This window comes from Fusarium solani (assembly GCF_023522795.1).
Source record: "Fusarium solani strain SB1 chromosome Unknown bctg00000016, whole genome shotgun sequence".
Lineage (NCBI taxonomy): Eukaryota > Fungi > Ascomycota > Sordariomycetes > Hypocreales > Nectriaceae > Fusarium > Fusarium solani.
Genome location: NW_027072142.1, coordinates 508,355 through 535,454, shown reverse-complemented (window position 1 = coordinate 535,454; position 27,100 = coordinate 508,355). Strand labels below are relative to the sequence as shown.

At 51.4% G+C, this 27,100-nt stretch overlaps 9 protein-coding genes across 9 annotated transcripts; 3 read left to right on the top strand and 6 right to left on the bottom strand.

Annotated features, from left to right (window-relative positions):
• Window positions 1-1,503: 1,503 nt before the first annotated feature.
• On the bottom strand, window positions 1,504-2,365 carry MRS44_018522 (uncharacterized protein; the record flags this gene model as incomplete). The annotated part of the gene is made up of 3 exons (XM_065616001.1): window positions 1,504-1,647; window positions 1,700-2,182; window positions 2,249-2,365. The coding sequence occupies 3 exons, from the start codon at window positions 2,363-2,365 to the stop codon at window positions 1,504-1,506; spliced, it is 744 nt and encodes a 247-aa protein (XP_065472073.1).
• Window positions 2,366-3,538: 1,173 nt separating this feature from the next.
• Window positions 3,539-5,024, bottom strand: MRS44_018521 (uncharacterized protein; the record flags this gene model as incomplete). The annotated part of the gene is made up of 6 exons (XM_065616000.1): window positions 3,539-3,893; window positions 3,943-4,008; window positions 4,086-4,098; window positions 4,158-4,185; window positions 4,239-4,302; window positions 4,450-5,024. The coding sequence occupies 6 exons, from the start codon at window positions 5,022-5,024 to the stop codon at window positions 3,539-3,541; spliced, it is 1,101 nt and encodes a 366-aa protein (XP_065472072.1).
• Window positions 5,025-6,934: 1,910 nt separating this feature from the next.
• Window positions 6,935-8,780, top strand: MRS44_018520 (uncharacterized protein; the record flags this gene model as incomplete). The annotated part of the gene is made up of 4 exons (XM_065615999.1): window positions 6,935-7,266; window positions 7,320-8,026; window positions 8,077-8,242; window positions 8,297-8,780. The coding sequence occupies 4 exons, from the start codon at window positions 6,935-6,937 to the stop codon at window positions 8,778-8,780; spliced, it is 1,689 nt and encodes a 562-aa protein (XP_065472071.1).
• An 8-nt stretch (window positions 8,781-8,788) lies between these two features.
• Window positions 8,789-9,466, bottom strand: MRS44_018519 (uncharacterized protein; the record flags this gene model as incomplete). The annotated part of the gene is made up of 2 exons (XM_065615998.1): window positions 8,789-9,256; window positions 9,305-9,466. 2 exons carry the CDS (start codon window positions 9,464-9,466, stop codon window positions 8,789-8,791), a joined length of 630 nt encoding a protein of 209 aa, XP_065472070.1.
• A 445-nt stretch (window positions 9,467-9,911) lies between these two features.
• On the bottom strand, window positions 9,912-10,301 carry MRS44_018518 (uncharacterized protein; the record flags this gene model as incomplete). The annotated part of the gene is made up of 1 exon (XM_065615997.1): window positions 9,912-10,301. The coding sequence occupies one exon, from the start codon at window positions 10,299-10,301 to the stop codon at window positions 9,912-9,914; it is 390 nt and encodes a 129-aa protein (XP_065472069.1).
• A 2,569-nt stretch (window positions 10,302-12,870) lies between these two features.
• On the bottom strand, window positions 12,871-14,411 carry MRS44_018517 (uncharacterized protein; the record flags this gene model as incomplete). Its single annotated transcript, XM_065615996.1, has 4 exons — window positions 12,871-13,163; window positions 13,218-13,512; window positions 13,917-14,163; window positions 14,218-14,411. 4 exons carry the CDS (start codon window positions 14,409-14,411, stop codon window positions 12,871-12,873), a joined length of 1,029 nt encoding a protein of 342 aa, XP_065472068.1.
• A 2,126-nt stretch (window positions 14,412-16,537) lies between these two features.
• MRS44_018516 (uncharacterized protein) lies at window positions 16,538-17,249 on the bottom strand (the record flags this gene model as incomplete). Its single annotated transcript, XM_065615995.1, has 2 exons — window positions 16,538-17,125; window positions 17,181-17,249. 2 exons carry the CDS (start codon window positions 17,247-17,249, stop codon window positions 16,538-16,540), a joined length of 657 nt encoding a protein of 218 aa, XP_065472067.1.
• Window positions 17,250-17,453: 204 nt separating this feature from the next.
• On the top strand, window positions 17,454-19,305 carry MRS44_018515 (uncharacterized protein; the record flags this gene model as incomplete). The annotated part of the gene is made up of 3 exons (XM_065615994.1): window positions 17,454-18,598; window positions 18,643-19,082; window positions 19,154-19,305. 3 exons carry the CDS (start codon window positions 17,454-17,456, stop codon window positions 19,303-19,305), a joined length of 1,737 nt encoding a protein of 578 aa, XP_065472066.1.
• A 5,717-nt stretch (window positions 19,306-25,022) lies between these two features.
• Window positions 25,023-26,402, top strand: MRS44_018514 (uncharacterized protein; the record flags this gene model as incomplete). Its single annotated transcript, XM_065615993.1, has 1 exon — window positions 25,023-26,402. One exon carries the CDS (start codon window positions 25,023-25,025, stop codon window positions 26,400-26,402), a length of 1,380 nt encoding a protein of 459 aa, XP_065472065.1.
• Between the last annotated feature and the right edge of the window lie 698 nt (window positions 26,403-27,100).

Sequence of the window (27,100 nt, the reverse complement as noted above, 5' to 3'; positions counted from 1 at the left end):
GGGAAAGAGGTCTGAAGATAATGACTTTGCTATCGTACATGTGTGAATTGCGTATGATTGATCTGGTAATTTTAGGTTCAGCCTGGCCGATAAACCCCCCCGATACACTTGGCAGAGCGTTCGTTGTGATTCTGCCCGCCACGAGAGAAAGTGTCTGTCCAGACCATGCACATGCCGGTGGCGGAAAAGTATGAAGACTTTCTAGGCATGAATAGTGAGCATTGGCGACTGTAACTGGAGTTGAGAATATTCAGACGAACATTTTTGTAGAGTCGTGCCTAGAAGATCACCGTGTAGCATACCCGGCCAGGCGTAGAGCTCGGTTCCTTTGTACAGCGTTCTGCTTTAGGTGATAGTCAATAACGAAGGGATGGTATAAAGTTCGCCGAGATATCTCTGCAGAATCAAGTCCTGCCGCATGCAACGACATAATGTTGGCCTTTGAGAATTGGTCGAGCTCCTGTTTCATGAAACCATTCATCTGAGCCCGATATTCACACCATCCTATACGCTTCCCCAGGCGTCGATCAATATATGAGCTTGAAACAAGACCGTACGTCTGTCTAATCACGTCAAGCTCCAGTTCAGAGGGAGTAGAGGACTGCTCGACTGGTACGTTTGACATATCAGCGTCGCGTTTGAACAGACGATTGCAGGTGCGGAGGATAGATTGGAGGATGGAGTCGAATGACCCTGTGAGATGGCTTCTAGTCTTCGTAACGACGCCCGAGGGAAGCCAGGGAATTTTATAAGTTTTGCCTGAAACTAAAGATGGCGTCACGACATCACCCGGATGGAAATTATCTTTTTTCAACGCACCCAATGATTCCACTAGCTATAGTGCACTCCTCTTCTAAGAGTACGACGCCTATGTTGCGCTATCATGTTGGGCCGCAGTGTGGCGTTAGGTGACGGCAGAAAGTGCAAGCTCGCCTGAAATGTTGAGGGACGAGACTGTAGAGATGAAAATCGTTGCTACGGCGAGCTTGTCAATGCCACAAGCGTCGAGTTGCTTCAATTGTCTTCCCCACCACCACCGCTTTCGGAGTGGAGGCGAGGGTTTACTATTTTATGAGCTTCTACCATAGAGGTGTCCGGTATATCCACTAGCTCCCGGGGCTTCAGGCCCATCCTGACCGTGCAATCAAGTCCGCGGTCAAATTGTTTGGGAATACAAAATCAAGGAAAGAGGTCGCCGCCATATTGAAAGTGAGGGAAACTGAAAAAGTAGATGATGATGCTATCAAGATCAAGGCTACGGAGAGCGCCACAACCAGGCCCCTGCCAACCCTCAACATTTGCGCAAGCACCGCGCCAAACCCAGGAACCGAGTTCAGTACAGCCAGCACCAGCTCTAACACGTCACGACACCCGTAGTCAGCATGAGCCGTAGACAAAGAGAAGTCCAGACAACAATGTCGACGCAAGAGACCATTCGAGGTAACAAACTCGGAAGGCTCGGGGCCAAAATCCATTATTTCCGCGGGCCCTCCCATCACATACCTAATCTTCGTATCGACCGGCAACCAGCAACCAAGCACCAGCTCCATGCAACGTGTGCGCCAATGTACTGCCCTCTCCGTAGCCTGTCCATCGTAGCAGCTCAGTGCCGAAGAGCATGCGTCTAGGCAGTTGTGGCAGCGAAACCTAGGGAGGCCGTAGTTGTAACTTCTGCAACATCCATACCCAAAGAATCCACCCTGATGTCGGCATAATCCCAACACCGTGGCTCGGAATCAGCTTCTGGCACGTCCACGCGGTCTGAGGCCCCGGCGGAATCACAGCCAGGGTCGAGTGCTAGATAATAGCGCATTCTGATCGTCCACACATGTTGCATGCCGTCTTTTCTTTCATATCCAGTGGATGAGAGGCTCCAACCTTCGAGGAGGTCTAGCCCGGGGTTTATTGTAGCCTCGTAATGAAGACACCTTCTCATAGAGCACGTGTCCAAAGAGAGTACTGGAGAATTTGGCGGGTTTGTAGGGCACATGTCGTCACAGTCGTCTTCTCGTTCGTTCGTCGATTGGGCGATGAAGTACTCATCGTCGGCATCGCAGTTGGACAGTTGAGTGGGTTTCCGCGTAGTGCTGCTAGGCCGGTACGCGCCTCCGTTCCGAGTATCCAACGACAGACACCGGTCCGGTTCAGATAGAGAGGTAGTGGTACCACTTTTCAACACCGGCTGTCGGTTCTCGTAAGTGTTAGTGTAAGAAGGCTCATTACTCTGGATGGGAAGCTCAACTCATACGTTACCAAGGTCAGGGCGGGCGGACAAGGTGGCGCTGCCGTTGCCATTGGGGCCGTCTAGGGGAGACGGAGGACTCCGGTCCCGGTCCCTCTCGTGCTTATCCAGAGACTCGGCCATGGTGACGCTCGTGCTTGAGGAAGGGCCGTTGCAGGGGACCTGTTTTGCTCCATCTCGAGCGGGAATTTGGAGGTATATGAGCTTCTGGGTTCCTGTTACTCAAAGAGCCTGCACCACACAGTTGGGAGATGTCCAGCAGCCCTCGGAGGACATGGTTGTGTTCCCCAAACGAGAGATCCCGGCGTTCCTCGGTAGATGCCAGGGCCCTCCAGAAGCGGAAAGCAAGATTGAGCTGACTGATCGCGATCGACGCCCCTGCTCGTCGCTCAGCACGAGCCGTAATATCGACGTGTTCCATGGCCGACCGCGGTGGCGCCTCCCTCCGCGCAAACAAGGAATGGTTGACTCCCCTGCCGCCATCCAAAAGCAATAAAGTGCAACAGGCCCTGCCTCAGCTGTCTTAGCCTGGCCGAGTTGCTCCGCTTCACAATCCGCCATCGGTTCCACTCCGCGGCCCTCCGTCAGCACAGTGCCCACACCCTACTACAGGGGGACCATGATCAACCAACACCTCAATCGAGGTGCCCGCTAACCTCGAGTGCCATGGCGCGTCAAGTGATCCGAGCGCGACCGGGAGGGCGAAGGCCGATCGCTGAGAACAGACCCGCTCACCCCATCTTGTTCTGCATGGTGCGGGTTGACCAGGGGTCTCCAGGCATCATGGCCAGGTTCGCAAGCTCAAGGTTGAGCAGCATCCCAGCCGCAACTTCCTCTTCACCGGCAATGAGTTCGTGGGACAGGAAGGGCAAGCCTGGACGGCCAACTCTTGTGTTTAATTAGATAGAATATGATCTAGACCGATTATTAAATAATACTGCCCAGTCTAAGGCACACTTTAAGGGGAGATCCCACCACGAACCCGCCCAACGCCCGCAACCGGCCGAACCTCAACTTACTCCGGCTTTTGGCCGTGGATCACCGTGACCAACCTCCATGGATGAAGCTTCGGCGATTTCAAGTCCCGGCGAACTTCAGACACGAAAACAGTAACCTCTTGATAACTCTATCCGAGTACTCGAGTGGCAGCTCGTAGAACAAGCCCTCCGAGATCGTAATCTAGGGCGGCATGATTGTACCGGCCGGTTTCTTTCAACCGTTTGTCTTTCGGCCAGCTACCAACGGGCATCTGTAGTTTTCCAATACTCGGTCAGCACAATTCGAATCGTCCGAAGATCATGGAATCACCTTGCCCTGGGTCCTCTTGATATTCGTAAATCCAACCCGCTCCATCGCCTTTTCCACCGTGCCGTCTTCCGCGATCGTCAATGGCCGATTCAACTTGGTTCCTACATCCTTCCAGAATTTTCCCCATTTGTTCAAATAATTATAGTCTTTGAGACTTTCGTCGTCGCTCTGAAAACGCATCGATAGGTCCTTGTACTCGAGGTATCCGCCGGGTTTCAAATCGTCAAACTGTCTCTTCGCGAACGCATCACAGTTTGAGATGCATCCAGCCATGCCACGAACGTGTATGAAATCGAAATGTTCTCCTCCGAAAGTCGATTCCAGATTGCAGTCGTCGAACTGGCTATGTCCGAATCAGCGATTCGCTCCGTATTACGTTCGTTACAACGTACAACTCAAGGCTGGGTGGGACGCATGTGGGTTGAATGGGGGAAATGTCGGTGCCAATAACGCGAGCACTGGGGTATTTGTCAGCAAACTCTCTGCTTGCTCATCAGCTTTTGGTTCCCAAGTCTAAGCACCGCTTTAGTCATACATAGCCCAGATTCCTGGAGTCATCGGTCAATCAGTTCCAGACTTCAACGCATTGAGCCGATGTTTTGCTCACCTGTTCCGGTCCCGATATCAAGAACACTCTACATAGTATCGTCAGTCCGGACCGTCGCATCTAGGGGCTCACGAGGCATACCTGTACGTTCTCGATAGGTGCCGAATATAGTTTCCCTTCGTAAAAGCACAACCAGCCTGCATGGCTGCAGAACTTTGTGAGTAAGGTATCAGTAGAATCCACGGGGTCCCATCTCACTATATGTCTAATAATTCGTTCTGCCGTTCATCATTCGGCAGCCTTCTCAACTCAATCAGCTGACGGCCACGTGGTAGGTATGCGCTATACTGACAAATACTCATAGCCGTTTCTAAGGTCGGCATGGTACCGTCTTCCATTTTCTTGTACGTATTTCAAACATTCGGAATCGAGAGACGACGTGGAGTCGGCATCCGAGTCGTCGGCAAAGTCCGAGGTGGCGTCTTCATATGAGTTAGGGTTCATGGGTTCGCCATCTCGGCCGTCAGCGACGTCCGACGCAGCAGACGACGCGTAGCTGTCGTGTTCGTCGTGGTCAAATACAGAGCCCTGTGGGTCAGACGACGTGGATTCGGCGTCCGAGTCGTCAGCGTGCCCCAATGCACAATGCAACACAGGTCTCTTCCCTTCTTTGGAGCTGGAGTCATCGTCGTCGCCGCGTTTGCGTTTGTTGGCTGCGGGCTTGGCTGGTGAATTTGGATAGCCGCCGGCCTGTGGTTCGTTCGCATCGTCCGCCGCGCGCTCAGTATTGGAGGAGGGCTCATCGTGATGAGCCACGTTGGACGGTGACTGTGAAGTCTCCCATGGCGGAGCGCCTTCAGCGGACCGTAGAGCTAGTGCAACTTCTCCGGCCGCAAGGAGCTGTTGCCTTGGGACGCAAACAGACATGTTGATCTTGGAGGGCATTCGGTCGACGCTCGCAGAGCATTCCTTGGTTCAAACTCAGGAGCGCGCTGGTCAGTACACAATGAAGAAGAACGCGAGGAGAGGACGAAGTAAGAACGTTGTACTACGCGTCAATCTCTTCCCGAGACGAAAGAAATACACGACATGGATGGAACCAACCGGCAAGACACAGGCGTGCCGCGTCCTGAATTAGGGCGATGGGCTAACGCAGAACGAGATTAGGTGGGTGGGATGGCGATTTTTCAATTCAACACAACTGGAGCGCTAAAGTCATGTCTTCGCTTGCAAGACAGTAAAACTGAAGCCGGGTTTGACACCTATCGGCCGGCCTACGCTGTATTTAGTGAATGCTTTGTAGAAGGGCATCGCGGAGTACTCAATGAATAGCGTTATCATCACTTTACCAGTGAACATTGCCAGCATGTCTCGCTCCAGGCCCCTGGGTACGCGTCCAACGATCTCCCGCAACGCAGAACGCCGGCGGGGAGGCTCCGGATAGCCAGGGACAGATCGGGAGTAGTGGGCAGGAAGCAGGATCGAGCCGCTGAGGATGGCGAACCGTAGTCCTCGTCGAGCCACCCAAACAGAACTGACATCTACATGGCTGACGTGTTGACTCCCGAGCCGGGAGAACGACCTCCAGTGTCACGTCGCTGTCGAGATTTGCTCATGATCGTATTGTTCAAGGGATAAAAAAAAGTTACGGGCAGCATTGGATGCTGCACCGCAGACGATGGGTGATTATAATGTTCTCAAACCAGCCTGAGGAAATTCTCATCCCGGCCTCCAAATATGTACGTGGGGAGTTTCAAGTCACACCGACATTCATTTACAGGCATCCGTTTGAATGTGCATTTCCAGAAGATCACATTGAGACGCACGAGGCAGCCATGACGCCGTTCTAAGCCCCCAGCAGAGGCAATTTCTTCTCCAGGTCTGTATCGTCTGTACCACAACACCATATCCTTCCAAATAGACGATTCGCTAAGCGAGTTGATTTTAGCCAGAACCTAGAGATAGCAGATGGCTTGTCAAAGTCGATCAGAGGGAGTCGAATGGGTGCTTCGGATTCCACGAACAAGCCGATCCGAGGTGTATGGTCGTTGCGGTAACTGATTATGACCTGCTCAATCTCAGGATATATTGAAATGAGACTCAAAAGTTCAACGCACCTCAGTTCGTTCCTGAACCCAAATTGTCCCGTCCCGTGTCGAGTCGTCGGGAAGACGGGTGGTTCGCAAGGCCTTCATCTGGAGCGTGTACCGCTGGTGTGAGGAGTGGGGAGCGAAAGGAGAAGGCGGACAATTGGATCCAGTGAGAAATTGAGAAGCCTGAATGAGTTCCTTGGTCCACGGTGCTTCATGCATGGAAAGAAGACAAACAAGGCAATCAGATGTGGCTGCGGGAGGACAGGCGAATGGTTCATACATGGGAAAGAAGCCGGAAAAAGAACAATAAAAGGCAACCGGATGCAGGTGCAGAAGTGCAATTCCGTTCCGGGGGTGGCAGGATATTTGTGTTTTGAGGCCCTCTACTTCCTCTTGACGTGATCCGTTATTTTGAATGCCAAATAAGTCGATGGGATCATTTCCGAGCCGCTGCGCCACCCATGGAAATACGGTCTTGTCATTGTTGAATCTTCTTGAGTGGGGAAGACTCAAGGATCAACCGGTTCTCCCTCCCTTGGGGTGGCCATCTCGCAGAAGGTACATTAGCGCATGCAACCCGTCCGAGACGTGTATTTCCACTTTTCTTGCGAAACATTGGAAGTTTCGCAAGAAAAGTGGAGTCGGTTCAGAGCCAGGCTCTCTGGCTTCCAGCCCCCTACCCTTTCATCCTCTCCTCGCCAGATGGCTTCATCGTGCAATCAAAGTATGACAATTACCTGCGCCATGGGTGAGAGGAATTCTCACCACATATCGTCAGACGAGGTGCTCAACGCACCCGGACTTGCAAGCAAAGGCGAACAGCGACTCCGGACCATTGTGGACGGGGAGCCAAACCACTTCTCGTTCCGCATTGTATTCGAAGATGGACAATGGGCATCGGTAGAGTTCCATATCCTGCCAGTTGCCTCAGAGTTTGCACAGCACCCATTGTATGCGGTCACGGGTAGCTTCACCCCTTCCCACGATGCTGTGCATCCTAGTCGAGTTCTTGCCACGGCACAACTGGTCTACGACACGTACATACGAGTTACCTGGCTGAAGTTGAGCGAGGATTTGTATTGTCAACCACATTCATCGCCACACGCATGCTGGACGCTAACAGTAGTAGACTTGAGCGTCGCGCACCAGTGTCATCAAGCACTTCGCACAACCGAGGAAACTCGGAGATGTGCCGCGACGGGTCTGGCGGACGGTTCGCCCCGGGCCCTCCCAGCGATACAGGCATGATAGCCCGGCTTCCCACGTTCACACGCCCCGCCACCCGCCCACGCGATAAAGACGAAGGTGATTCGAACACCGACAGCCAAGTTGAAGGAGATGTCGACGGAATTACGAGCTGTACCGAGAGCGAATCCAGAGAGACTGCCGTTTCCATATCCACACAAGACGGGATGGCAACAAAGCCGCACTTGGACCGGCTTATCGATGGACTGGTGAAAAAGGTAGAAAGTGGGCAGGCTAAAAGGGTGAAAAGGGAGAAGAGGCAGAAGAACAACAAAGAGGTTGAAGTGATTGGCGTGGATAATGTCGTCTCACAGTGCCTTCTGCATGAGATTGACGATGAAAATTTGGATCGTTACTTGGATCGGGTTGAAAAAGCTCTTGATCAATACATACAAGGCGATAAGTGCGACGTCCGCAGAAGAAGCTGGACAACATGGTTCTATCTGGCTTGCTTGCGAATCGTCAGAGAACTGAGACGCAAAGGCCGCAAGCACCGGCCATCGAACGGAGCGAGGTTAGCTAATCAGATCGTCAATCGTCTCTTGGTTACTGATGGAGTGGCCGCGATGGGCGTATACGACGGGCTAGCAGGTAAAGTACATGGCGCAATCCATTCATTTGGCGGGACTAATGGACCACAGAGCACTGTTACAAAATCTCCAAGGCAGCTGAAGCGACCCCAGAAGACGCGGAATACATCACCATGAACGTAGCCGCCAAGCTGCACGGCAAGGTGCTTGCTCCTCCAGATTCTTCCCAGATCCCGTTCCCAGCAGTCTGGCTTAAGAGCATTCTAACGAAAGTACCGTACGTTTACGCCTTTTGGGTTTTGGGTCAACCATTCACTAATAGGGAAAGCAGATATCACACCATCTGTCACGACATCGGGTTACCCAACCTTGCTGCATTGTCACTGGAGCCACAATGGTCAACGCTCGACGGAAGACTCGTAATGCGACTAGGGGTTCCGATGTCCCTGATAAGAAAGAAGTGGTCTATCTGGGTTTCGGCAGATCCAACAATACAGGCATTTCGTGGACAACTGGAATCTAACGTCTCTGGCATGTCAACGGCGTCATCTCCGAACGTCCCACACCTTCCTGGCCGGCAGCACGGCCCCATCTTTCAGTCAGATGACCTGGCCTGCAATGGGACTTCACCTCGAGAGTTTACACGTCCGAATTCCCGCGGAACCGTGGACCAGAACGACAACATGACGGGCATCTTGGCTGCCAACTTCGGTACAGATTGGAACTCCCAGCAATGCCTCTCTGACCTTGACCGAGTTCTAAGCGATTTCACTATGCACTGCGACGCCGGCTTTATTGGATTTCCGTCAGCATAACATATCTCTTATATTTGACCGTTATCTTTCTTCCTAATATCCACCGTGCTCGTGCGATGCAGAGCGCAGAGCAGACAGACATCTGAAGGCGCCGACGCAGCTCTCTCATCGGCCCTCACCCGTAGCTGCTCTCCTCCCTCAAGAACGACTACGTCGCCCACTTCGCATTCGACGGGAGATTCAGCAAAGACTGGCCCACTGACAGGGGATTTGATTACAACTTTGAAAGGTGGTTCTTGCAGCCCCGCGGGCGTCGTTCCGGTGGTCGTCGTTCCGGTGGTAATCTCCTCGTCTGTACCCGCAGTCTCTTGCCTTTCTTTAGTGATCTTTGGCCTGGGGATGAAAATCACAATCGAAACTCGATCATCTCGAATCCGGATGTCCCCTGCCCGAAGCCAGAGTATCTGCGGCCCAAGGAAGGGAGAATCCTCGATGCTGAACCCTCTTCCTTCAGCCCATTCTTTTATCTTTTTATCCTACGTCTCGATTAGCGTGGGCCAAAATCTAGGCACGGCGGTACATACATGTGTGTTGTAAAATAGATTAAGGAGATTCAAAGCCACTTTGGGCGTGAGTGGGATAGGTAGCTTCAGCAAACCTTCCCTGTCTGGATCCAGGTCCTTAGAGTGGCAGAAGAGCTGCCCCGCCAATTGTGAGAAAATTGCGTTCCGTCGTAAAACGAGCATCTTGAGGCTTATCGCTGTTGTGAATGCAGCAGTGTAAACATCGTGATCGCCGTCTGTCAGGAGGGCGCGTCGCTTTTATATACAAAAGACAAAAGTCAATTCCTGGCCATTACGTTGGCGGTGTGCGTTGAAACCAGCGAATCGATGTGAGAGCTTCTTCGCTGGTATCGACAAGATAATTGTGCTGGATTGAGCCAGATGATACAGCGCGGGGTGCCAGAGCTTTCCTTTATCTAATCAGCCGCACGTGGTTGCAGCCCCACATTGAAAAAACCCGTCATTAATTTGTGCACTCGCTCAATTGGTCTCTTTGGCACAAGCCAATCAGCGTTGAGGGAGACGGCACTTGAGGAAGTCACATCACATCACGACTCCGAGACGAACGCATGTACGCAGGTAGGGACCGTTGATTACTAAATCATAGTGAATCGAGGAGTGTGTGCACTCATTTGAAACCCATGTCCTTTGTCATCTCCTTTTCAGCCTCATCTAGAACATGGTCCAAGTCGCTTGTTTCTGTTTTGTCGTCGTCCTTAGAATCGTGTGGATGTTCAGTGTCTACGCCATCCTCTTTGTTTGCACCAGAATCATCCACAGGTCCTTTTCCGCCATCGACATTGTCGTCTGGTGGAGGCGTCTGTGGAGACGCCTGCGAAGGGACCGAGCCGTCGGGCCTCGAAGTAGTGTCGGTTTGTTGACGGGACATTGTATAGATGATGTTTGAGCCGGGATCGTCCGCAGGAGTCTCGTCACTATTGACTTTGTCGTCTTTAGAGGGCAAGGGGTTTGAGCTGTCGGGGTTTGGAGTAGTGTCGGTCCGTTGGACGTTGGACATGGTCAAGATGATGTAGTGGCCGACTATTGATGATCACTGGTAATTTGAATAAGATAGGTAAGCAAGAAGGTAGTCTCTGGAGTTTTCACCGAGCTGGCTCCCTTACGTGGATTCGTTGGGTTCAAATGAGACAAGGGGTGACTTCTGAAAAGCCAAAGATATGAACAGAACTAAGACTGACACCGGCTACGGCACTTCTGGCAGTACTCGGAATTATCGGGAATGTAATCTGTGCATTCACACCAGCAGTTGCAGACGAGACGGCCCGGCATGGTTGCGGTGTTGTGAATCTTAACGGGGAAAGCAGGGCATTCTTATAGTTCTTGCTGGTCGACCAGGAAAGCAACAGAGGGGACGGTCGCGGGACCTGTACCATGTCGACCTGGCTGAATTCTTCGCACCAGCAATGCCAGCATTGTAATGGGGGCCAAAGATACGTCCCGTCCGTGCCATCGACCACCAGGACGCCATGAACACGTCAGGAACCTGTTCTTGTTGTCTCCCCTTTGTAGAATGCGAGATCTCAACCTAGTTGCATGCAGGTTGGTCGCGACCTCGTTCGCCTCGCGTTAACCTGCAGCAACTGTTGAAGGTGACTAGGCCGGGCCACTCCGCCAACTTGAATATCACAACAACCCTGCAGTTGCAGCAGTGAAGCCGCGACAGCCCTGAAGTAGCAAGATGGAGGGATGAGCTGAGGGCCATTGATCAATCAAATACACGAGGAAATTGGCCCACAGGCCAACTTATGCGGCCTCTCTCCTGTTCTGTTCTAGTCTGCTTCCGGTGTGGTTGCGTGTCGTTCTCAGCCCGGTTTCCATCACAGGCCCATGGCGACCTGAGACGGACTTCACTACTGCAAGATAATGGAGTAAGACCTCAATCGCGAAGATCGAAGTGTGATGTGAGCCATCGCAAGACAGTCGCTTAGGGTGTATTCTGCAGTTAATCCATCTTGGCAACCATTGGATCAACGACAAACTCCAGCGCACGCCCTGGAGTCGTGAAAGGGGCAGCCATGCTCAACCAACATGGACAACTGATGACCAGGCTGCAGGTGTGGTACAGCCCAGGATTATGAGCACATGGGAGCCATTGATTACTGAAATTTACGAGAGTATTACCTATAGATGTAACTCTATGTGGCCTTTTTGGAACCATGAGGAAGCCGTGAACCTCCAGTAAGCGCATGAGATCGTATAGTCACAAGGCGGAATCTCAACTCTAAGCCTCTGAAAAGTTATAAGGAACTCTGCAAGGATTGGGGCTTTAATAAAAGGAGCTGCTTCGCCAACATGAACACCAGAATGGCTCAGCGCAGCTGTGCATTTGCGATACAATAAGAAACCAACGATGCGCCGTTTCAACAACATGGAGGGATCAGCTCAAAGCTGTTGGGTGGCCAATAATAGGAGCATCGACTCGCATGCCGCCATTGAGGTCGCCTCTGATGTGTTCTAGTTTAGCTCTCGTATTGGCAGCTTAGCCCTTGCGAACGGCCTGAGGACAATCTCGCCTACATCGGGGGAAGAGCCCTATTCTGAGATTCAAAAGCTCCTATCCATCCCCATCCATCCCCATCCATCCCCATCCATCCCCATCCATCCATCCCCATCCATCCATCCATCCATCCATCCCCATCCATCCATCCCCATCCATCTCCATCCATCCATCCATCCATCCATCCCCATCCATCCATCCATCCATCCCCATCCATCCATTTACTCATTCCCATCCGAACTCCGGTCCGACAATAAACCGGCCACGTAACAGAGAACTCGTCAGTCATCCACCCTACCTTGGGGTGGTTTACCCAAACCATCATCCTCATTCGATCATTTCGACCATGTCGCAGTATCCTGGCTTTCCTATGTTAGTCGACAGTACTGCAATCGTTTGTTAAGGACAGGCAATTAACCGACGAAGACTGCTCTTTCTGAGGCTGCGACCATTAGATGATGGAAAAAATTCGGATTACAGAAGAATGTTCCGACGAGGATCTTGCCAAACAAATCGGGCAAAAGGTTCGTTCAGATCCCGCTAAAGCTACCAAACACTTACCCGTTACCTAGGTTGGGAAGGCCTGCTCGATACCCTCATGGACCAGTTTTTATGAGAAAGAAGTCACGCCGCCGGATAAGACAGTCGCGATCGTGGTCGACATGCGGAAGGACGACCCTGGCCTCGTCTACATCTACAGCAAGCGCTATAAGTTTAAGGATATGGTTGGGAAGGACGCCCTTGGGCAAATGGTGGTTATACCGTGGGAAAAGGAACTGAAATTTGTTTGCTACGGCTCATGCCGTGTGGGGGAGGTTCATGCCAGAGAGCTGGCAGAGCTTGTCGAAGCATCTCAATCTACATGATCTACGAGCCAGTTCTCTTCCAACTCTCCACTGCAGCCTTTTGCGGGCAACAAAAGGTAATGAACGGCGTGAACCCGGGATACTCGGGCATCGTCAACCAGACTGAAGTGGCCGGAAAGTTGGACAAGACCCGGATAGCATCCATCGCCGTTATCTGGTATTGTCTTCCTTTGAGTGATACTTCATCAAGTCAGTATCAATTGTCAGACGGGTTTGGTGTATTTACTATCTTGTATTGCCTCGTCCCGGCCGATGTCGTCTTCGTCATCAACTTCGGCATCGATACCGACATCGTCATCGCCATTATTGACGTCGCTGTTGTCTCCATCACCAGTCCCCTCACCAATGTCGTTATTCCCTTCGGAGTATTCATGCGATACGGTCTGTTTTGTCCGTTGCTCATCGATACCGATACAACAGCGTTTCAAAGGTGGGCCGTGGAAGGAGTGATCATCCCGGGAGGAGGTATCCATCTGCAAATATGCGCTGCATTGCGCTGTTGGACATTAGAATGTGTATTGAACGGGGCGAAGAGGCAGTTGGCACGTACTTGTTCCTCCGAAAATTCTTCGGCATTTCTCTTCGTCACAAATTTTTTTTGGGAGGACCTTATTCGCTCGCCATGATCGGATTTCTGTAATCAATTCGGATATGTGCTTTATTGTTCCCATGTGAGTGATGGTAAAAGAGAATGTGCAGAGATAAAAAACCTCGCATCCAAGTTCATCATGGATCTGTTTAAAGTTCACACGAGCGGTCTCACGACGCGTCTTGGTCGTGTTCGGCAGTTGATCTCGGTCCGGTAATTCTTGGAATAACGCAACGACCTTGCCGAGCCATTTGCTCTGTTCTTTACTGAGAGACGAGGTGTGATTGAAAGAGGCGCGTTGTGTCTCTAAAGAGTCCAATTCCTTTTTAAACAATGGCTGGGCCATCTTGCGTGATGAAATGTTGAGGACACCAGGTAGAGAGAGGAAATGGAGATGGATGGAGATGGATGGAGATGGATGGAGATGGATGGAGATGGATGGAGATGGATGGAGATGGATGGAGATGGATGGAGATGGATGGAGATGGATGGAGATGGATGGAGATGGATGGAGATGGATGGAGATGGATGGAGATGGATGGAGATGGATGGAGATGGATGGAGATGGATGGAGATGGATGGGGATGGGGATGGCTGAGAAATGGGAATGGATGGCAACGGGATTTAAATAAGAATGGAGACGGATTTTTGACCAATCACCTGTTTCTTCCCTTGCCGCCCCTCCCACGGGGCCCGAGCCGGGGCTCCAGCTTCTAGGCGGATGAAGACCTGGAGGTCCTCTCGGGGTGGGGCGATAGTCGCCGGTTGCTCCCGGCGACGCGGGCCGTTAGCGTTTAGGGGGAGGGGGAGCAGGTGGCCAGGATCGCCGCAGGAGGTGAGGCAGCGACGCTGCTGTACGTAGGCTTGGGGGTTGGTCCAGCACCGGAGAGCTCGCGGCTCCAGGAGTCTAGAAAGCTGTTGGCGAACTGTTGGGCGAATTGTCGTTCCAGTGGTAAATTACTGCGCAGCTTCTTTGAACTTGGCGCAGAAGGCCTGGAAGACCGTCAGTTTGGCGTTATACTCCTCTACACGTTCGCGTGCGAGCCTGTTGGCTGATTCAACAATAGAGACTTGGTCGTTGTCCAGGAGGTGATGAGGGGTGGTCAGGGCGAGCTCCTTCCGTAGCTGCGGCAGTGGTGGTGGTGGTGGTGGCATTGAGTGGCGAGGACGGCGTCTGAGCCATGCGCCCGGGACCGGGTGAGACACCAATTGGGCCGTTCATTGGGCCGTTCGAAAGGGATCCGGAACAGCGGGCGGGTTCGTCGTAGACGATGCCATCGCCGCCGCGTGCGGCTGCGCAACGCGCAGGTTGAGTGTTTGGTGTGCGATTGTTAAGGATTAAGGTGTAGATGAGGCTACTTTCTTAACACTTGCATGCCAAGAAAGTGTGATTACAAGGGAAGGTTGGTTTGGTTGTGCCGTCTAAGGGCGCGGTCTTTGCGCCTGCAGGGTAGCCGTACTATACCGCATTAGGCAGTCATGACCTCGATCCATCGAGGTCAGGTGACCTGTTGGTCAAGTGGCCAAGAGGCCTTGTTACCCTGCAGCCATTCCCTCTACTCTCTTCAGTATGGCACCGGAGACAATGACCTTCTCTTGATTATGCCTTGCTGTCTTTTCCCGTGTAAATATGCCATCCCTTGCTGACGGCTGACTTAAGCGTCAAAAATGGCGATGATGAGCCTGAGACGCATTTCACCGGGGGCTTTTTATGAGCTTTACGTTTCCAGAGTGCTTGTAACCCGTATATTTGATATACTGGCTTCTCTGGAGTCAATGGTTGAATGTTGAGTAAGGCCATCAACGTCTTATCGTTGCTACACGTGCCCTCCTCCTCATGGCCATGGCAACCTCGATAGCGAGGCCAAGATTGAGATTAAAATCAACGACTACCTTTGAGTCAAAAAGGGTTCTTTTATTTGACCGAAGTCCTGCCAAAGATGAGAGAAAGTGTGGGAATGTTCTGGGGCATGATATTTGAACGACCAGTACACAATTCTGGTACATGAGGCACAGTGTGTTGGTTGATCAAGCTTGACAGCGGAATCGGATAGCCGACCAGCGTGATACCGGCCTGGTTGAGGGAGCCTTTATGTAAGAGTGGATGGGTGCAACCTCACAGTTGAAATCGACAGTTGCTTGGCATTTAGTGTAGAGGCGAGATGTAATAGACTTTGATGCTCAAGGTTGTCATAGCAAATCGGAGACACTGATCTAAATAGGGTAGGCGATACCAGCACAGTCGCCGGCCAGATCATCCTAATTGGTGTTGCTTCAATCTGATATTGACATTAGACAATAGAGACATCTAGGCTAATAGGCCTCTACCGGGCAGCGTCGATCCCTGGGTTGATCTTTGCATGTCATGGGGCGGAGTGGATGCCCTCAAGTACGGCGGCATTGGCATTGACGACTTTGAGTTTGAGCTGGATGGAAGCGGCAAAGCAACCGGGATCAGGCCCAGGGTATGGAGAGAGACTCTTGCCAGGGTCGCAAAGTGAGTGCCGGCAGTTATTAGTATGTATACTAGTTCTCATCACAAACGAGAAGAAAGCTCTGGTTTGTATTTCTTATCCCCTCGTGGTCACAGGATTCTCGCTACCCCATTCCAAGGCGACAACGAGGATGACGGGAGCAGTGACCATGTACGTGAATTAGTACTGAATGAGAGTGGTTCGGGGCTTGCCCTTAAGCTTGGACAAGATGCAACTCATTACTCTGTGCCCGCGAGGGCTTCCTGGCTAGTATCGGATGAACTGGAGCATCAGAGATTTGCGCTATGGCACAAACTATTGATCTCCTTCCATGATTATTGCCCAAGCAAGTAGGCAAAGACTTACACTACAAGCGGAGGGATGGGACATGGCTCGACTCCCAGTGAAACCTTGCTCTGTAAGCGTTGCTAATGCAGCGTGTTGATAGCTCACACCGCAGAAGAGGCTACCTGCCCATCCCCGCGCCAAAAGGACGCGGTGTCACAACCGAAGACGGTACCAAGACTCATCGAGGTCCTGGCGACTTGGTTCGACGGTCTTCCCTGGCAGTCCCTCACTTTTTCAGCACGGGTGAATAGACCGAGAGGCGCCATGTTCTGGCCAGCGCCAAATTCTTTTGGCAATGGGGGAGGGAAATAGGGGATCGGTTTACCAGGGGCACTTCGACTTCGGACCTGGCAGGCCCGGGACCAGGAGTGCTTGTCAGTAGAGGTGGTGCTATCGACGATGATTTGGGGGTATTGGATGCTCGGCCAATGAAGGCGTCGACACAACAACAAGACATTGTCAAGTTGCTGAACGGTTCGCAGAGGTGTTGGCTGGCGACATGGTTGAGATCTGGTCATCGGGCGAGTTGGATAAATCTGTTTGGGCAGGGCTGTGGAGTTGCTGTGGTCGGGACAATCGAGTCTTGCGTCGTCTCTTGGAGTTCACTGGATCGATTGCTCGTTCTCGCTCCAATATTTGTTCCCCGTTCTTCTTGTGTCGCGCTCGTTTATTGGATGTCGCCGTTGCCGTCGCGTCTTGCTCACGCTGTCGCTTGGCAGGGCGTCTCAAGTCAGCCGTCCCATCAATCGGCCCTCCATCTTGGTTTTGTTTCCTTGCAGCCCTCTCAAAGAGCTTGGCGGCGTAGTCTCGCAAGGACCACGGCGCAACATCTGGCTCGTCGGAATCGCTGGAGGAGAGTGGCGACAGATCAAAGAGGATCGGGCGTCGTAGGCGTCGCGACGGGCTTAGAGACGCAATGCGTTCGATGCGCTCGTGAAGCTCACTAATGAACAACGGATCGGGATCGGCCATACTGGACGAAAGGACGGGTGTCGACGGTGCTGTCACCAGCTCGGCTCCAAACGTGGCGACAGGGTCAGGGAGAGGCTGGACCGCATTAGCTTCAATCAACGCGTCGCAAGGAATTCGACGAGACACTTACTCCATACTCCTCCTCGAAATCATCGGCAAGGCACTGCCGCCAACTGCGTGTTTTGCGCGGGACGTTCATCAAGCCATAACATAAATCTCGTGATGGCGATGCAGAGAGTTGGTTGCGTCAGCTGGAGCAGTCAACAGGGCAGGGGTTATCGAGGGGCGGAGTAATATTCTTCCGACCCCTCCCAAGAACGCCACCCTAGACCTCAACGTGAACCTCCACCGTCTCTCAAATCACACGCAAATAACAATTCCGTCATCCATTATCACTTCCATCATGAATACAGGAGACTCCCCAAATAGCCAGGCCACTAACGAAGATCCAACTCTCCCCGGAGGAGCAGCTGGAGAAGCAACCATAATCTTAACACCAGAAAACGCAGAAGCAAGGCTTTCTTTTTCCGAAGTTGCAGAATGGCTCAGGGAGCAATCAAACAATCCTGAAACGCTCAGTGCTCAAGAGCACGCTAGGAAATACATGTGGATATCTCAAGATCAGACTAGAGATGCTGAGGCTACGAGGCTCTTACGGCATGCTTTGACAGGCGACCTGTCGTCTTCTTCTCCAACATCCTCCCCAACGAGCAAGTCATTATCTCATGAAGAAGACAACCTACCTCAGCCGGACGTGGAAATTTGGACCGGTTGTTACTTTCTCGCACTTTGTCAACCGCCTCGACAACCCTCAAGAGGTTGGACTCTCGGAGGCCTTCGAGAAGGTCACAGCTTGAATGACTTGGTTCTCTGCTTGCGCCCTAACGACAGTACCATTGTTGGTGTCCGGCGTCATCATGCGGTTCTTCAAATTCACAGTACAGGTCTCACCTATGTCCAGTCTGCATCCGATCGCGCCCAAACGTATATCAATGAAAAACGCATCTCTGGAGGGATACACGTGTTGAATGACGCCGTAACGGCAGTGACGTTTGGGCGTCAACGCTATCGTGTCGAGTATGCCCGATTCTCCCGTTCAGAGACCTACCAGGATCGGCTTTATGAGTATTTACAGGACGTCATAGGGACTCAAACCAGCCAGTCAACACTAGCATTAACACCAACTCCAGCCGAAAATGGTAGCATCAAGATCGGCCAGTGGACTCTGACAACAGGGACCGTAGGCCATGGAGCTTCTGGCAGAGTGAGCGTTGCCGTGAACGACAAGGGGAAGGTTGTGGCGTTAAAGCGCATGACGGTGGGTCAAGATAGACGATGGGTTCAAGAACTCCAGCGGAAGCTGGATATGCTCACATCCTTGGCCAGAAGCCAGGATGAGGATCGTCTCCTTGGATTGGTCGAGATGATCACCGATGATGACAAAGGAATCAACCGTACTGCGGATCTATGGTTTGTCCTGGAGCCAGCAGTTGCAGAGACACTGCATTCAGCCTACGTGAAAGGACTCTTTGGCAAAGGAGATGAAAGGTGAGGCCAGCCACCGAGTCAGTTGGATGTTACTTACTGTGTAGACTGAGTATCTCCGGGATCATACTCCTGGACCTTCTTGGTGCCACAAATTTCATGCACCGGAATGGGTGGCTTCATGGCGACATCAAACCGACTAATGTTGGCATTCGAACTTGGACCCGTGAGGTCAAATCTATTGTTTTGCTTGACCTCGATGGTGCCCAAAAGACTCCTGCCCCGGGACAACAACTACCTGCTACACTTGGCGCCGGTGGAACGATTGGCTGGCTTTCCCCTGAGAGAGAGATGACTGGGTACACAGAGAAGACTGACGTTTGGGCAATTGGCGTCACGGCCTTGTGGCTGATCCACCGACGTCACCCCTGGAACAGCAGCTATAACCCATGGCGACGTGGAGACCCCGCCAGCGAAAGGATTAGACCCCATTTTCAAAAAATGTATAAAGAGGGAGTGGCGAGCTTGGCAGACATGACGAACATAGGTAAACTGCCCAGGTCTTGTTTTCTGAAATTTCGCCTACAATGTCCTACATGGCTAACTTGTGGTTTCAAGCGCTCAAACAAGCTATTTTGGCTATGATTAGGCATCCGTATGCCGAACAAAGCAGCCAGAGAGAGGAGAGGGTTTCCGCGGCACAAGCATTAAATATGCTCATTGGCAACCCAGAGCAACCCAGAAAGAAGGCAAGAGACTCGGAACATTAGACATAAAACATAGAGCCGTATTCATTTTTACAAGGAACTAGACATGGGTTAGCCCTTGTAGTTCATCTGGCTACGTTGTCAGTGGCTGATTCGACTATTGCACATTCTTTTAGGAATATGCCATGTTCTCGAGGGCCTCTTTCAGCACACTTGATGTCGTGTGCGTTCATAGGAGGCCCATCTGTTGTTTGTAGAAATAGTGAGGTTTGCTTAACGAGATTCCTGAAATTTCTGGGCACGGCAACGCAGAAGCGGCGTATTATTATCTGCAATCACGAGCCCAACGGAAGCCATTAATCATAGTAGCAAAAGGGTTGGTTATAAATATATGACGGTATTAAAACCCAATACCGCAAAAAATCGTAGAGAAGCGGCGTATCTATGTGAGAGGGTCAGGCTGTTGATAGAGGGGCGACGTGGCGGCCTTGGCTGCTGCCGCGAAGGCTGGAAGTACGGGTCAAACGAAATGTGCTATCCTCCTCCTCGGGCTACTTCGTCCAAACAGGATAATTGCTTCACAACCATCATCACTATCGTGAAGCCGGTTCCCGTATCCCCTACCACCGATATCGAGATTTCAGGTACTCACACGGACTACACTGTCATTTCAACTAGCCAAACGCTGGTGAGTAGGTCTGGGATGTGTCACGATGGGTTTGTCTCATCTGTGCTTGGATAGATTGAAATAACATCGACTCTGACTCTTTCTGACTCGACGGAATCTGGCGACCATACTGATCAGGGCTCCGAAACCGTGTCCCGGGCAACTTCTGTCATTGAGGTGACCAACCCTGACGGTCAGGTTTCAACAATTATTTCCATGCAAGTTCTTTGATCGCTCCTCATAACTTATTCGTACATTGTCCCTGCCTCTGATGATCAACGTTATCCATGGCCCTTGTCTCGAGACCTTGCACTCCAGTCCGCCACCATTGCCTTTTTCCCGCCCCTTTACTACTACCCTTCAAGTTGAACTCCTGCAGTCCATCAAGAACGTGAACATGTTAGGTAACGCCACTCAGATTCAGATTCCATCCCAGACTCTTGCCAGTCTTCAGAAGTCCCGTCAATCGTCCGTTTGTAAAAGTGCCGCTCCTAATCTGGCTTTGTGAGTAAGTTTTGCAGTCCCAGCCTACTGTGCATGTCTTGCTGATAAAAAGTGCCAGTAACGTACTTGGCTCGTCCCCAGATAAGAGCTGGACGGCCATTCTAGCCATGTGTTTACAGGCTAGGAAGTATGTCGGCGTGGGTAAGGCCCAAGCAAGACGTGTAGAGATGAAGCTGCGCTAGATATAACGGTGTATCTAAACCGCCACGCCAAAGGGCAAAAGCCCGGGCTATAATCGCTATGGTAGCCATTGAAAAAAGGATTTCAGGTGCCGATAGAGGCTTATAGCACTATTACGGGGGACCAGGCCATATGTGATATGAGACACCCTGAAACGCTTGGGCCAGTCAGTTATACATGAGTTTACCAGCCCTCTCGTGATTTCGCACATGTAGCATAAGCTGTCCTACGTCTGATCAATCCTGTTTGACACATTTCTAGTGCTCTCTGATACTCTAGCTAGGATATAAAGATCTGCTGCAGATTTTGTCTATGGCTGCGTACTAGTCGATTCGGCGGGCTGGGGAGCGTCAGGTGTATCCATCGTTCCACCACACCTTTTACAATCTCGAGTACATAAACCTTAATTACGCATCTACTGTATGAGTTGAGCGTGCTGTCTGTGCTGGCAATTTTGTTCGTTTCGCCTGACGTCAATGTGACGTGGACTGCTAGTCAGTCACCAGACTCCTTATCTTACAGCGAGATTTAGATATCATATACTCGGATCCTGAGCTGTTGACGGCGTCCAATTTTTGGTGCCCTGGATTTCCCTAAGCCTTCTCTCAAAACTTGAGGCACGTTTGTTGTGGCCTACCTCGCCAAAAATGACTACTGGATTTGACCTTGACCACTACAGGTGTAGCCAACCTCCACGACGCCTTTGGAGAGTTACCCACTCAGGTTCCCAGTCACAAAGAGATGTGAGTACTGGCGATCTGGTCGCTATGGACCATGCCCGTACATTCCACAATGAGTCGGAATTCAGGCAAGCCATTACAGACCATATAAACTGGAGTAGTCGGCGCCGCAGTTGTTTTTTATCGGTCTTTAGTGACAAGAGACACGCCCAGAATTGGGCAAACCAGCGCGTCGGATCCTACACCTCTATTCGCATTCACGAGATAGAGGTTTATCGACTTCCACCAGAAACCCATATATTTGATGTGCCTTTCCTCATGGCGGCATTGGAAATCGCCCCTTGCTTCCCAACCCATGAGCTTCTAATCCTTCACCGCATCCCGGCTCGATCCATAATCAGCATAGAAGCCCATGAAGACCGGCAAACTCAGGGCGAGTAAAATGCTTAGAATAGCTGTGCTCTTTTCCGCTGACTAGCATCTATATAAATAGATAGCCAACTAACCATGCGCCAACCCGACCTCTGCCAACATTGGGTTTCTGATTTGCGCGACTACAACAATACCGATGATGAGAGCGAGGAGCAAAAAACCATCGGCGACTTAGTCAATATGATGGAGGAAACTGTTCTTTAAGCCGAAATTCAGTGTGGAAGGACGGTCACGGCTATTTTAAGGGTTACTTCGGCAAATGCCTGACTAGACTGTGGCATGGCGGAGTTGAGCTTAAGTGGACACCGAGCGAACACCTTTCATGCATCTCGTAACATTTGGATCACGCTATAGGGAGGTAAGCAACAGCTGAGAGAAGAAACAATCGTACTTCGTTCAAAGCATATGCTCCGTCAATGATCAGAGGGTCACTGGGTGGGTCGTGATGCAATCAGGGTTGAGTTTGGTTTATCAGGCGTGCACGGGGCAAGGTTGGATTACCCCGCGTTTAGGATCGTCACCACCAACAAGACGCCGGCGATGACCAACATCGAACTGAAATACTCCCGGTTGCAGACTAGAGTTCAAATGGTGCATTGTAAGCATTGTGGCCGGAATTTCGGGATGTCTAGATACTTTGAGCAATATCTTGAGAACGAGCACCCACATCCACTTCCTAGGGCTGAAGGAATTCATTCCCTAAAGAGTAAGATACCTAGGTACCCTGAACCTTTTTTGTTACGGTTGTGCCGTCTAAGGGCGCGGTCTTTGTGCCTGCAGGGTAGCCGTACTATACCGCGTTAGGCAGTCATGACCTCGATGGATCGAGGTCAGGTGACCTGTTGGTCAAGTGGCCAAGAGGCCTTGTTACCCTGCAGCCACTGCCTAGCTGCATGCGGAGACTTCTGGGGTCTCACGGCCCCCCGGATGAAAAATACACAAACAAACAAACAAATATAACATCTTTGATACCTGGCAAGCAGTAAAGCCCGCGATTACTAACCAACTGGGGGAACTGTATCATAGACGAGCCTCTCAACGGGTGCGAATACCGCTAGATATCCAAGTAACCTGGAATTCATCGTAGGCCTGGATCTTGAAGTTTGACCGCTGCGCGCCAAGAAGTAGCAGCATTGGCAGCTCCTCATCTCTGTGGTTGTGTTGTGGCCTCAGTTGAGTGCTGACGTAGTATGAGAGGCCGTCCAGGCGCCTCTGGAGCGGGTGCCGGGTTGCGTAACTTGCTTACCTCGTCCCCTGGGTACTTGCGGGTTCTCGCGCCTGCACCGGGACCGGTGCAAGGTATGAGGACCTGGTACTTGCAATATGCTAATACCGAAGCCTTCGCTTGGAATGGGCCCACTAGGCGCGTAGGTACTGTACTGGTGACATCCAGTCATAGAAAGCGCGAGAAGTGTTACGTAGTGCCTCGTTCTCTGATTGGCTGAGCATAGCCCCTTTTGCGAGTCGTTCGGTGGCTGATAAAGCCTACTTTGCGCCGCTTCCCGTTGTAGAAAAACAAGGCTCTTTAGTATCCTCTTTTGTATGCTTGGTCGGGTAATATGTAATAGCGGTTAATCACAAAAAGCCCTAACGGACCCTTGGTACCGAGACTAATGATACGATCCAAGTCAGCAGCCGAGGCTAACGAAATCGCCGAAATCTGAGCCTGACCACTCGGTCCAACTTTCCTGTTTAGGATTAGTGAGGACGAACGGCTAACTGGAATGCCCCCCTCCTGTTCTTCCGGACTTTTTAAAACGGGTATGATCTTGTGGAAAACAAAAACACTCATTCCAGAGATATCTTCTCAACCGAGGCGCGAAGATGCAAGCCTTACCCGGTGAAATCCTGAGGGACATTGGCGTTTACTTGATGCCAGAGCCCCTAACAATTCACATGCGTCTGCCCGGCGAGAGACTCGACTTCGACGTATGTGGGGAATCAATGGAATCTGACTCTCCAAACGATGTCTTGCTGGCGAAGAAGCGTTATGTGAAGGATCTACATTCGTTTGGGAAAACATGCTGGGCCGCGTGAGGCACCACCTAACCCGAACTTTGAGAAGCAGGCCTAACTCGTCGCAGACAAAACCCCAGAGACTTTATATTTCGCCAGCAGCTAACAGTCTGCTTCTTCCATATGCATACTATTACGCGTGTCTTGAAGACTCAGAATCTTCAGCCATTCCGGAGCGTTGTGGTTGGCTTCAAAGATGTCGGCGAGTCAATTCTTCCGAGCCTTGGTCAACTATCCAAATTTAGTGGACTCGCTCGCTTGCAAGTACGTTTCCTAGTGTCGCACACCATGAAGCCGCCCAGACGTCGGAAATTCAAGCAACAAATCAAACAACAACTTCTCTCTCTCCCCATCGAGCTGGACATTAAATTGACTGTCCGTCCAAAAGAACCGCAATTCTGGCAGACCTTCAGAACAGAACACTGGTTTAACCATAAGTGTAAAGAGTATTACAGCCCTGGCAAGGTCCAGATGATGATATTGCGGCCATGGTCGCCCCGCGAAGGTCCAGGCGGAGAAGCTGAGCAGGACCATGATCTCTCGGGTATTTCCCTGGACCGAAGCACTATTATCTCGGTCTAGAGACACGACATAGGGATTTAGTGTATAATAGTTACACTTGTATAATTTACCTCGGCTGTCAATGGACCTTGGTTATGCTTCCTTGAGCATATTACTAGACATAATTTTGACTGCCGTTCAAGATAACCCCTACATCCGCTCTGCTAGTATAGATCTAACACAGTCAGTTTATTCCTTGGGGATCCTACGATCGTCGCACGTTGATAGCTCTTGTTCAGAGGATTACACGCGATCTTCTGGCTCAGTTAACCCACCAAGGGTAGAGTGATGATCGGGCAGCAGCTTGTGTTGTTTGATCCCCACGCCTGGGCCCCATCGCTCAAAGCGGACCGAGTGTCCACAACATGCGAATCAGTGCCAAATGTCTGGTAAGATTGTACATTGTCGGTGGCCTCTAAGCAGGAACTAAAGAGCCCGGCAGTCTCCACAGCGGCGTGTCATTGAGATGACAGGTTTGAATTGATGAGGGCGTAACATCTCGCTATATGGTTAGTTAGCCATGCCCCATTGTGGGGCCCTCGGTAATTGATAAAACCGGTGATAAAACCGGCCACTGCTCTCGCGACACCGACGGCCGCAACCGTCCGCTATAACACACTCGCTCTGGCAAGCTCTTTGTATACACATAGGTGCCTTCATACGGTATTCTTCTGTTTCTTTCTGCCTATTCATCCGTCTGGGACTACATTGGACACCCCCAACATCGCCATCTCTTCGATATGGATATGCCGCGCAGCGTGACATTGCTAGATCTTCCGAGGGAGATGCAAGACGAGATTCTCACATTGCTGGATACCAAGAGCTTCTCGGCCCTTGTTCGATCATGCACGGCTTTTCAAGTGCTCCTTCCTCGGCGACTACGCCCGGAAGAAGTGAGGCTGCTGAGACTTCTCTCTATTGGAGCCACAGACGAAACCATTATCAGCATGTTCGAAAGCAGATTCCCCGCTACTAAAAAATTGAATGACACTCAGCAAATGCTGGCATGGCAGGCAGATGCCGGCCTCAACGACACTCAGCAACGGCTTGCATGGCACCCAGATACCGGCTTCGAAGTGATCAAGATCTCACCTATCCAACTAGTTGCATCGTCGGGAAGGAATAAACTCTTGAAGTACCTTCTTGACCGCGGCATTTCGGTGGACTACGGAGCGGACAGGACTCTGTTGACATCGGCGATCCTTGCCAACCAGACTAAGACAGTTACGTTGCTTATGGAGCGAGGCGCTTCAATCAACTTTCGCGATGGCGTCGGCCCCCCTCACCTAGCAGCATCCGCTGGTTCCATAGAATTGGTCGACATTCTCATGGCGCGGCCAGACATCAATACCCACGCGGAATATGGCAGGAGTCCTGTCGTCTCCTATGCTCTGACTTCGCCAAGCACAAACTGGAGAGAAGTGGTTGCTCGCCTGGAAGAGAAGGGGTTCAAGCCAACGGACACGGATCTCACATATATTATAAACAAGGATCGAGGTAATCGCATATGCGAGCTTTACACGAAGAGCGACACATCCACCGGTACGAAAACAGCCACGGACCAAGGAAAGGTTAAAGAAAATATAAGCGTATTCAAACAATTGCTATCGGAACGACGCGAAGTTGTAATGGCTGCCCTCATCGAGAAGTGGTGCGGCCCTGGCGTCGATTGCAACTTCGAGGCAGCAGACAGCTGCCTAACTATGGCGAAGGAAGACTCTCCGGAATGGCCCAACAGGCTTATCTCTCGCCAAGTCACCCGCAGCATTCAACTTCTAGCAATTGACCTTGAGTCGTCACTGAGGCTGGATAAGGTTCTCGACAAGTTTCCACAGATCTTCAGTGTGATTCACGTTCTCAAGAAGCATTTAACAGAGGAGGAGTGGGAACTGGACGATCGACTATGTTTGTTGGTGCTGTATAGAGAGCTTTTGGCCAGAAAGTATCCATTGAGTAGGGATGGCTGCTGCCAATTACTGCAGAGCTATCCCACGAAGGTTCAACGGAAGTTGGTGGCACAGTTCGATGAAAACGGTCCTTGCTATAAGTGGGAAGATTCGGGGCTAAAATTGCGTGCTAGAAGGAGGCGTGGCCAGCGCACGGGTGCAAGACGCCAATGATAAGTAGGAGGCAGAAAGGTGGTTGAACCGATGTGGTTGGGCGCGTCGTTTGGAGGGCATCGAGGTGCAGCTTTGACAACACTCTGGGCTTTGGAGAGGTCGAACACAGCTCTATTCTTAGGAAACTAGAGATACATTCGAACCTACTTTTCTTTGAATATTTATGAACGCATCGACGAGCGTGAAGCGAATTACTTTGTCCGCCTCTTCGAGCCTGATCAACTTGGAGACGAGGCAAATGTTGAGATCAGTTGCTTTGACGGATCAATGGCTATTCCGATCCATTGGTGGCTGGGATGTGGATGTCTTCTTGTCTATAGCTTTCGCTGGTTCGCGCTAGTCTTTCTTCTTCTTTAATCAATACAACATGCTCATTTCAACACGGACAGCCATACTTTTAGCCCAAAATTCGGTGCCGTCCGCCCGAATCCCCGCCCCATCGCTGTGGGGCCGATAGGTTTCGGAGGCTAAGCCATCAAATACCCCTGCAATACGGGTGGACGGTCTCGCTTAACTTTTAGGGCCAAAGCTACAGTGGAACCACGCCGCAGGCAATGGTCGTGGGCAGAAGTGCACTCTCTCTGCCCGCCCGGGACCGGATTCTGTAATAAATGTTAAAGCATCTAGTAGATACTTTCGCTTTTGTTGCAGTCGAATGCTACGAAGCATAGACGGTACGCCCTAACGACAGACTTGAG